Source organism: Ailuropoda melanoleuca, chromosome 1, assembly GCF_002007445.2.
Source record: "Ailuropoda melanoleuca isolate Jingjing chromosome 1, ASM200744v2, whole genome shotgun sequence".
Lineage (NCBI taxonomy): Eukaryota > Metazoa > Chordata > Mammalia > Carnivora > Ursidae > Ailuropoda > Ailuropoda melanoleuca.
This window is the reverse complement of record NC_048218.1, coordinates 52416390-52427576: the sequence shown is the minus strand read 5'-3', so window position 1 is coordinate 52427576 and position 11187 is coordinate 52416390. Positions and strand designations below refer to the sequence as shown.

Genomic DNA, 11187 nt, shown 5'->3' with positions numbered 1-11187 from the left:
CATAGCAGCATTGTCCACAATAGCTAAATCGTGGAAGGAGCCGAGATGCTCTTCAACAGATGACTGGATTATATATATACATATATGCAATGGAATACAATGGAATATTACTCAGCTATCAAAATAACGAGTTCTCAACATTTGCTGCAACATGGATGACACTGGAGGAGATAATGCTAAGTGAAATAAGTCAAGCTGAGAAAGACAATTATCATATGATTTCTCTCACGTATGGAACATAAGAACTAGGAAGATCGGTAGGGGAAGAAAGGGATAAAGAAAGGGGGGGTAATCAGAAGGGGGAATGAAACATGAGAGACTATGGACTCTGAGAAACAAACTGAGGTCTTCAGAGGGGAGGGGAGAGGGTGGGGGAATGGGATAGGCTGGTGATGGGTAGTAAGGAGGGCACGTTGCATGGTGCACTGGGTGTTATATGCAACTAATGAATCATCAAACTTTACATCAGAAACCAGGGATGTACTGTATGCTGACTAACATAATATAATAAAAAAAATAAAATACCATACCCTGCAAAAATAAATAAATAAATAAATAACGGTTAGTAAAAAAAAAAAAAAAAGGTCTAATATTGTTGGATTCCTCAAAAAAGAAAGAGATCAGTTTCATTATTAAAAAATTAAAACTACATATAAATATACACCAGAGAAGCTTCTATTGTTTGGTCAATTTCAGGAAGACAATATTTAATAGTTTCAAATTCCTTTCCACTCCCAGTAGGGAAGCTCACCCAGCAAATTCTAATAATGCTTTATATTGCATTACATTTTACAGAGTTGAAAGTACTTTTTCCTTCATAATTTCCTATAGTCCTTATAACAAGTCAATTTAGTAAGCACTTCCTAATTCACTTAGTACAATTATTGTTTCTGCTCCTGCCTATGGCTCCCCTACCTCTGCATATTTTCCACTGGGGATTTTTTTTTTTTTTTATTGGGAGAAAACATTTTTAAAAATAGCTTTTGATAACTTGCAGTCCCAGGATAGAGGAAAAATTTGAATTTTAAACCTTAGTTTCACAAACCCATTTATGACAAAAATGTGGCAGGGAGCCACAGTATAATTTACAAGGAAATTTGCAGGAGATTTCCTGTTGGAATCCTTGGGCACAATTAAATAACAGCCTCATGCTGGTTTCCATCCAGGGCCTTAGTGCTGCCCTGTCTGCTCTTACATCTGCTTGGAGGTCTGGCTGCACAGCAGGGGGTAATACTGGTCCGTAAAAGAACTGCTGGTTTTGGGATTGGTTAGAATGCAAAGGGATTTTCTGCTGAAATACGAAAAAAAGAAAGCTGAAAAAAGAGGGGAAAAGGAAAGAAGGGAGGGAAGGGGAAAAAAAGGAAGATGAAAGAAAGGAAAAAGCAGAAGGAAAGGAAGAAAGGAAAGAACAGCAAGTGGAAAGAAAGATAAATAAGGAGGAAAGAAAGCAATTGAAAAAGAACAAGAATGAGAAAAAAGTTGGCAGGTAGAAGAAAAAAGTAGAGAAGCAAAGTAAGATGATTGTAGAGAAAAGTAGAGAAGCAAAGATGGATGAATGGAAGGAAGGAGGAGGAAGGGAGGAGGAGAAGGGAAAGAGAGTAAAAGGGGTCCAAAAAAATCCAGAAATCCAGGTTATTTCAGTTAATACTGCGCATATATGTATGTGTATAAATGCACGTGTATGTGTACTTACACATGTGTGTCTGTGTGTATGGTTCCCGTTATCCTATGTTTGTTAACTGAATGGCTCAATCTCCCTATTTGTTGACACTCTCCTTCCCTTGCCCGGCCGTAGTCCTGCTCTGTCTCCTTCCTTGCATGGATGACCCCCGCCAGCCTGTCCTCCGCCTGGCCATCCTCCTCCTCCTGCAAGCTCCGGCTGCCGCTGACTGCCTCCTTCACTGCACCGGGCTTCTCACGTGGGCTCTGTCTCCTTGGGCAGCCTTTTTTTCCTGCTAGATCCAGCTTATGGCTTTTCATGAGATGAAAGGAAGGGAGCCCCATCTATTATTTATGCCAAAGTAGTGTTTAAAAACATAAATCTAATCACATCATTCCTTTGCTTAAAATCTCCCACTGTCTTCTGAGCACACATAAAATAAACCCTACTCCTTCCTGTGGACAGTAAGGCCTACGTGATAGGGTGCCTGGTGCCTGTCTACCTCACAGACTCTGTTTTCTGCCTCTCCAGACTCGCTCAACTACTGCACAACTGGCTTTTCTTTAGGATTCAAGAATCACCAAATGTTCCTGCGTTCATGCCATGGTGTTAGCTGCTTACACCTAGAATCTAGAAGAGTAGGGACTGCATCTATTTTTCTAATGTGATATGTCCAGGGCCTAATAGGTTTCCTGGATGGTCATAGGTGCTCAGTGAATGTTTGCTGAATAAATGAAAGAATATACTCAACAGATATTATTTTTCTCATTCTTTAGGTAAGAACACTGAGGCCCAGAGAGATTCAGTAACACACACAAGAACACACAGCTAGACGTTGGCAGGTCTGACACTAGAATCCAGGACCACTGCTAGTCTTGGTGACCATTCTAGCTTCCTCCCAGCATTATCTGGTGCCATTTCAGGCCCATGTTGCATTTTTCTTTTAACTTTAAACTAGTCGTCCCTTTGGGAGTAATGTGTATAATAAAGCCATTGCAACCGTTTGGAATGTTTCAATAGGAGACTGTTTTATGTCCACCTAGGGCAAATTCATCAGGATGCACTTTTGTGCCAGAGGCAAGCTGTCGTCTGCAGACTTCGACGTTTGTAAGTAGCCACTGCACTCTTTGATTACTTTTCTTCTAAGTTTGCAGGAGCACCTGAGTATGAATCTTTATCCTTTCTTCATCCTGCAGATTTGCTTGAAAAATCCCAAGTGATTTTCCAGCAGCCTGGAGAGAGGAACTACCACATATTCTATCAAATTCTGTCTGGAAATAAAGAACTTCACAGTAAGTGTATTATTCTGCAGCTGAGGGACATTCTAAAACAAGAGACAGAGGTCAGATTCTTGGACCTGGAAAAGTATCGTTTAATAAGTCTTTTAAGAACTCAGTTTATTTATCCTAAAAGGTACACGATTATTAAGCCAATTATAAAACCAATGTTCTATAATTTTATATTGCTAGAGAGAAATGTTTTTCCAATTTGGTAGTGTTTGAAGTGGGTAGGATGCCCAGAAGATATAAATGAATGTGTGTGTGTGTGTGTGTGTGTGTGTGTGTGTGTGTGTGTGTGTATGTATGAGAATGTGTGTAAAAATATTAGATAATTTAAGGCCTTCAATGATTAGAAGATTAGAACCCCATGGGTGGTATAGACAAGAGGCCAGAAGTGGGAGTCACTGCCATGGTCTGTAGTGGTCAATGGGAGTTTTATAAAGAAGGGACGTTTTGGGTTGAGGTATGAAGGATAGGAAGGGGATTTAACTGGAGTAATGAGTGGAGGGTATTTCCTATGGGAGGAACAGGGGGTACAGTGGCAGGAAAGGGCAGAACAAGATCAGGGAGCAGAGAGATCAGGTTGACTGGAGGAAAGGATTTGCATAGAGGAATAGTGGAGATTTTATTCTGATGGTTTCTGAACTCAAGGAGTTGGGAGGGATGTTACAGGGGTGAGGTAATAGGAGGTCATGATTTGCTGAGCAGCGGCAAGTACGCTGGTGTGGTGGGCAAGACGGATGGAAGGTAGAGATCTAGAGGGAAGGCACTACAGACCTGGTGTGAGATGACAAGGCATTGTGTAAGGCTGTGTCTGTGGGAATGGGAGAAAAGCGATGGATTCACAGAAGAATAGACAGGACTTAGTCATGGCTGAATGTAGGAATGAGGGAGAGTGATGAGTTGAAAATACTCTCAAGTTTTATAATTTGACCAGGATAAAGATAGTGCCATGAAGAGAAATAGAAAAGTAAGTTGTGGGGTAAGAGAATGAACTTCATGTAGTCACTCAACAAATATTTATTGTGGGACTGCTGTGTATGCACCAGGCACCGCTTTTTTAAGCATGGGGTTTGGAAAATAAATAAGACTACCAGGTCCCTGCCCCCATGAGCTTACATTCTAGTATGGGAGACAAGTAATAAACAAGTAAACAAAGACATATATGATTTTAGAGAATGGTAGGTCTACAAAAAATGTAGGGTGAGAAGACAGAGTGAATTTGGGCTTGGTAGAGTAGTAGGTGGTTATATTTTAGATGGAATGGTTGGGCAAGATCTCTCTGAGTAGGCAATATTCTTGCAGACACCTGAATGAGTAAGTGATTCAGCAGGCAAGATTTCCAGGAAAAGTTCCAGGAAGAGGGAACAGTAAGAGCAAAGGCCCTGAGGCAGGAAGGCATTTGGTTTATTCTTGAAATAGCAAACTGGCATTGCAGTTGGTGGAGAGAAGACGGTAATGTAGGGGGGAGGTGGGCAGGGCCATATCAGGCAGCACCTTGCACCCTAAGGCAGAGTATGGGAAGTCATTGGAAGGGGAGAATGACAAGCTGATTGGATTGCAAAGGTCTTGCGTATGAAGTAAACCACTGAGGACGACGATGCTCCCACAGGACTGGCTTTGTGATGAGATCAAAGATCCGGGTGAGCAAATTAATGGGGACCGAATCCCCCAGCCTCGTATGCTAGATGAAGTTTGTGAATTATACACTTAGTGGTGGTTTGACTACATGGCCTTCTGCTTCAAAGTGACCTCACCGAATGGGCCAAACTCTGCAAACTGGACAATGATTTTTGTCACAGGTGCAATTGGCGATACGAACACAGCAGCTGTTCTCCTTCCCACCCCTCTACCTAACCTGGAACAGATTTTTTTTTTTTTTTTTTTGGATCTTCCTTTGGTTAGCCCTGCCACATCTACCGTTCTTAGCACAGATTTCTCTGTGTGCAAGTCACCTGACAGTCAGGGTCCGATGTGGGTACCAGCAGGGACTGTGAGATTTGGGGGGGCATCTCTGTTTACTAATAGAACTGTCTGAAGGCTCTGAGCTGCTGTGGAAAATGCAGGCTTACGTTGAAGTCATTGAGCGGGTCTTTGGGGGCTGCCAAGATTGATTACCGTACGAAGACTGACATCTGGTGGTCTGATTTGGGTATTGTCAGTCCCCTTGTTCTCCGCAGCACTGGTCATCCTTTGGGACATTTTAGAATTTGAACTCTTTTTATTCATGTTTGCCAAAGGAGAGCTTCAGAGTGTCCTGAAGATTGTTACAAGAGAACACACCTTAGAAACAATTATGTCCAAATTTTCTAAAACAGAAGTGCTTGTCAGTACTATAAAGTAGGTCAAGAGGCCGGCCACTCATGGAAGGAACCGAGGAATGGGGTGATGTGTTATCCCAGGGCCAGTCCCCAACTAGTCCTTACATGGTCTGGAACATCCCTCCTCCCTATACCTTTCAGTTTAGACTGGCCCTTGTTCAAGGCATGGCTAAAACCCACTTCCTTGGTCCCCTCAAATATGGCTCCTTGAAATTCCTGTTCTTAATGCCCGCTGGATGGCTCGGTCCTGCATATACCTTCCTATTTTTCTCCTCTTCTTTGTCTATTTTTTTGTCTGTTTATTTATTGTACCCATTCTTGTTATTCAACTGGTGTATGAACTTTAGGGTGAGGCGTCAGAAAACATGTCCTTGTGTCTTGGAATCTTTGACGTTTTGCCTACTGCCCTGGGTCCTCACTTTAGTACGGGACAGTAACGTATAGTGGTGGTTGCTGAGAGGTGCACCTGACCTGTCTACTAGCAGCCTGAAGGCCTCTGGGGAGAGAAATTGTCGGCATCTGGATCTCCTATTCCGGAACATATTAAATTGTACTCCCTTAACCCATTAGGTGTCTCTTGAACTGGTCTCCTATCTTTACTCCCTTCCTCCCCACTGGTTGTTAGGAGGAACAAGATTTGTGTGTGGTGGTGCAGACTGTGCCCTGCCCAACTCTAGAGAATGCTATTCAAACTGTAGACTATGTGAATGATTCTCTGTGGAGTTGGGCAGTGTACAACCTCTTCAGCTGTACATGGCAGTGTGAGAAACAGGTAATGATGGGTGATGTGGCATAGAGGTACTAACTACAGGACTTTGTGATTTTAAGAGGTTTTTTGGCCAATGTCAGCTTTGCTCCTTTTCATAGGGAACTCAGCTGAGTCTTGGAGAACATTTAGCCATGCAGAAAGTAAAATTTAATATCAGGAAGACATGTAAAACAAAGCTTTGAATGATAAAATACTCTTCACGGGCTCTTTGCATCTCCTACTGAACAGTGGGATCTAGAAGTGAACCCTATGAAGGTTGATACCTGCAGTTTTTGAAGTCGTGAAGCAGTTGACTTCTACCTTTAGCATCCTCTCGTGCCTCCTCTTTATGCGGTCCCCAGCTCCCCTGACAAGCTCCCCTGGTTCTCCACGTGCCCACAGCCTGGTCAGCTATCTTCTGTGTGGGCCTTATCTGGCCTAGACGGTCTCCCTGGCCCTCATAGTGTCTCACAAGAATGTATTCACTGTTTGTTTGCCTTTTTTTTTTTTTTTTACATTCTTTCAGGGCCATTCCTCTTGATAGAAAGGAAATTAATTAAATAAAGGAATCTCTGTTTACATGGTACTCTGAGGTAACCTCAAGCCTCAATGCAATTAAAATTCATTGCTCCTTGAAAATAAATTCTGATAAGGCCCAGTGGGGAAAATGTTTCGAGCTAGAGGCCTTCCAGAGTCCCTCGAACACTCGTGCATGTGGTCTGAACGTTTCTAAGGGCTGCCACTTCACGTTGACTATAGCCGCTGCCGTGAACGGGTGGGCCAGTGCGTCAGCCACGTTGCTGGTTATGAGAGCAAGGAGAAGCCCACTAGGTGTCCTTTATGACTTCTAGAAATGATGTGTCTGCAAGCAGGGAGGTGTGGTGGGAGGAGTGTGTGTGTAGCATGTGGGCCCACTGTGGGGCCTTACTCACGGCCCCCTCCTGAATGTTGGCTCCTTCCTTCTCCTGGCCTTGTAGACCTTGGACACGTGGTACTCTTTCTGGTCTCATAGTGTTTGTCTGTTTGTTGGGCCTGCTTGGGTGGGAGCAAGACCCTCCTTGTGTCTATGGCAAAGGAGGAAAGAAATTCCCATCATAGTTACAAACATGGGTTTGAGTAGGTAGGTGGCCTAGTCTAACAGAAATACTACAGACTATGTTCTGAATTCAGCTTATCATTAATTTGGGCCTGGCCAAATAGAAGTTTTTCTAGGTTTCTGTTTTCCTATATTCCTACATACAGAAAATAATGCCAAAAAAACACCTTTGGTCCTTATAACCAGAATGAAAATGATCAAAAATGACATAATGGAAAGTAATGACAAAAATGACCTAAAATGAAAGGTATATGAACGGTTATAATTTAGAGTGATCTAAAAGCTAATTTTTGGCAAAACAATTTTAGAAGGTAGTTTGTTTTGTTGTTGTGTGTGTGGTTTTTTTGTTTGTTTTTTGTTTTGGTATGAACTGAAACATCCAACTGAAACATCCTCTCACCCTAAAAACACAGCATTTCCTGCACTGGTAAGGTGTGGGAGTCTTGTAGCCTCCTTGAGGGAAAGGACCATGTTATTTTTATATCTTTACCTCCTCCTCATAGCATATACCTACCTATTCTAGAGAAAAAAGATTAAGTAAGTACTTTGATTCAAAAGACATGGAAATGATGTCTGTATTTGAGCCGTGAAAGGACAAGGTTTCACGCCCCGCCCCCCCCCCTCCATGTCTAGCCAGGGTAAGGCAGTGACATTCACCAGCATAAGGAACCACAGAAGAGGCATAGATTCAGGACAGACATGGAAAATATCATAGATTCCATTTTGGTAGTGTTGGATTTAGGCTCCTTATGGCCATCTGCACTGAAATGTCTAGTGAGTAGTTGGAGTTCTAAGACTGGAGCTCAGAAAATAAAGATTTGAGAGTCATCAGTAAAGCCATGAATGAGTCTTGTAGAAGAATATACAGACATTTCTTGACCTTGAAAGTCATGACAGTATTTGACACCACTGATTACTCCCTCCTCCTTGAGAATCTCTCCTCTTGGCTTCTGGCACACCACCGTCCTTGTTTCTCCCCTAAACCTCTGGGTATTTCTCTGTGGGTCTCTCTCTCATCTGGCCTATAACTTTAGAGTGCCTGGGGCTCAGTCCTTGCATCTGTCTCCTGGTGACTTCATCTAGACTGACAGCTTTAAAGATCGTTTCCATCTGATGACTTTCACAATTCAATCATGAGTCCACATTCTCTCTAGGACTCCAGACTCCTAGCTAACTGGCTCTTTTATATCTTGACTTAGTTTGGAGAAGAGCCAAATTATATGAATGACTTACAATGGAATTTACTTGTGACTGAATTTTTTTTCCTATGGTACCACTATATTTTGAGGATTTTGTGCAGTGTAAAATGACAGAATCATAGATTGCTATGGTTTAGGCTGTATATACAGTAAAAACTATGGGTTTTAAATGCTTAAGGGAAATTCCATGGAAAAGTGACACATGTAGGAGAACTGTTAACAAGGTTAACGTGCATGCCTAAGGTCTTTTGTGATTTCACTGTGTCAATTTCCTTTTAGTTTACACAAAAATAAAACACTTTAAAAGAACAAAATTTCTAGAAATTTGTAAGATGGAATTATACAAACTCTTTTCTTGTCTGTCTTATTTCGCTCAGCAGAATTATTTTGAGATTCTTCCATGTTATAGCATGTATTCATTATAGCATCTCAAATTTAATGTGCCTAAGACCTGCCCTTGAACTCATATGTTTCTCCCACCTTAGTCTCACCTGTTCCATCTACTTTCAAAATCCACTCTCTGAGCACTTCCTTACCATTCCTGCTGTTACTACCCTGGTCAAATACCATCACCTCTCTCCTGGATTTTTTTTTTTTTTAAGATTTTATTTATTTATTTGACAGAGAGCATGCAAAAGTGAGCATACAAGTAGGGGGAACAGCAGGCAGAGGGAGAAGCAGGCTCTGTGCTAAGCAGAGGGCCCGATGTGGGGCTCAATCCCAGGCCCCTGCGATCATGACCTGAGCTGAAGGCAGATGCTTAATGGACTGAGCCACCCAGGTGCCCCTCTCCTGGATTATTTAACAGTGTTCTGCCTGATATTCCTGCTTCCATCCTTGCTCCCTCTGTCTTTAATCCAGCAGCCATGGTAAATTAAAAAAAAAAAAAAACAGGTGATGTCATTCTGCTCAAAAACCTTCAATGGCTTCCTACCTCCCATAGAGCATAAATGCCCAAATCCTCACCCTGGCCTGTGAGGATTTATGATCTGTCCTCTTGATGCTTCTCTGACTCGTAATCTACTCATTCCCACTTCCTTAATTTGCCCCTTCCTGACCCATCCTTAACCACTCAGAATGCCAGGCAAACTTCTACCTCAGGGCCTTTGCATTTGCTCTTCTCTGTCTGGAACATTCTGCCCCACTTATTTTCCCCCTCAACTCTTGCAGGTCTTTATTGAAATGTCACCTTATGGAGGACTTCCCAGATCACTCTATTGAAACCTATAGCTCTGTATCCCCAACACTTTTTTGTTTTTAAGATTTTATTTTTAAGTAAACTCTACACCCAACGTGGGTCTCAAACTCACAATCCCACGATCAAGAGCTGCACACTTCACTGATGCAGCCGTCCAGGCATCCCTGTGTTGCTGATACATTTTACCCCCTTTCCCTGCTATTTTTCTCCATGACACTTATTACCATCATACATTTCATGTATTTTCATACATTTTACTTATTTTTAAAATTTCTGTCTCTCCTGTTAGAATAGAAGCTTCATGGGGGCAGGATGTTTTCCCCCCCACTGATGTATCTCTAAAACTTAAAATAATGCCTGGCACATTGTTTGAGCTCAACAAATTTTTCCTGATAGAAAGTGAGACATGAGAAAGAACACAAAGAAATTCTTGGGAAGTATAAACATTTCAGGGACATTTGAATCATCATCCAAGTAAGGATTTAAGGATTATATTTCTATTAAATACACATTAAATATATATATCTTATGTCTAGTACTTGCCTTCAGCTTGATCTCCTTTGGGCTAGCCCAATTTCTTTTTAACTTTTGTAAAATAGCCTCATTGAATCTTTGTCGACATAAATGTAAATGCTGACGTATGTATATATCCGTGAGACCGTCACCGCCATCAGGACAATGCACATATCTGTTCAAAAGTTTTCTCATGATCTTTTGTAACTGCCCCTCTGCCCTTTCTCACTCCTCTGAGTCTTCCCCTCCTCACCCAGTCCTTTGGCAACCACTAATATGCTTTCTGTCCCCGTAGATTAGATTGCTTTTTCTCAAATTTTATAAGTTGGAATCACACAGTATATACTCTTTTTGTCTGGCTCATCTCCGCATCATTATTTTGAGATTCCTCCATGCTGTCACATACATTCATAGTTCATTTCTTTGTGTGCTAATAATGTGTGGTATGGACATACAGGAGTTTGTTAACTCCTGATGGACACCTGGGTTATTTCCAAGCCCGGCTCCCATGAACATTCACAAAGTGCAATTTGTTTCTGAGATTTGGGGTTTGAGGATAGCAGCTTCACCTCACTGAATGATAAATACAAAAATCAGATCGGCTCAGAGAAACTTCCCTGGGAGCAAGTGTGAGGCATTAAGCGGTTAATGTGATTTGGCCAAGTCCGTTGCTGATGTGCTCCTGACAGCCTGCCTTAGCTTCCGCCTGCATTATGTTTCCTGACGAAGTGAATCATGTCAGGAGTCTTAGACACATCAGTGGTGCAGCGCTGAACACAGACGCTGATTTATGGATTCCTTGAAAGACAGCCTCAGCCTCCTAAGAGGGAGGATGTGATAGGACCGGATCACATTGCTAATGCTCCCGGGGCGCTCAACTCCAGGGTCTGCCCGCTTCCTAGCCTTCGAAACTCAGCCCTGTTATACTTATAATTTTACAAAACATTTTTTGTCCTCCGCCCTCAACCGTGTGTCTAGGCCAAATTCCTGTTTTCAAAGTTTTGCCAACATGCATTAATCTATTTTTTTTTTTCACACCAATTCAAGCTGCAGCGATTGAATCTGCGTTTGGATTTGGTCTGCCTGGTCTTCTCTTGGGAGGCATTAACACATGACTGACAAGTTAATAGAGGGCAAAATTTGATTTCAGAGGTTTGGCTGTAGAATATGGA

The 11187-nt window shown here is 42.1% G+C and overlaps 1 protein-coding gene across 1 annotated transcript in view; it reads left to right on the top strand.

Moving 5' to 3' along the window:
• The window catches only part of MYH15 (myosin heavy chain 15), a 151789-nt gene that overhangs the window by 20446 nt on the left and 120156 nt on the right, over window positions 1-11187 (top strand). Inside the window, 2 exon segments of the mRNA XM_034657888.1 lie at window positions 2704-2767; window positions 2857-2952. Coding sequence (XP_034513779.1) covers window positions 2704-2767; window positions 2857-2952 — 160 coding nt within the window.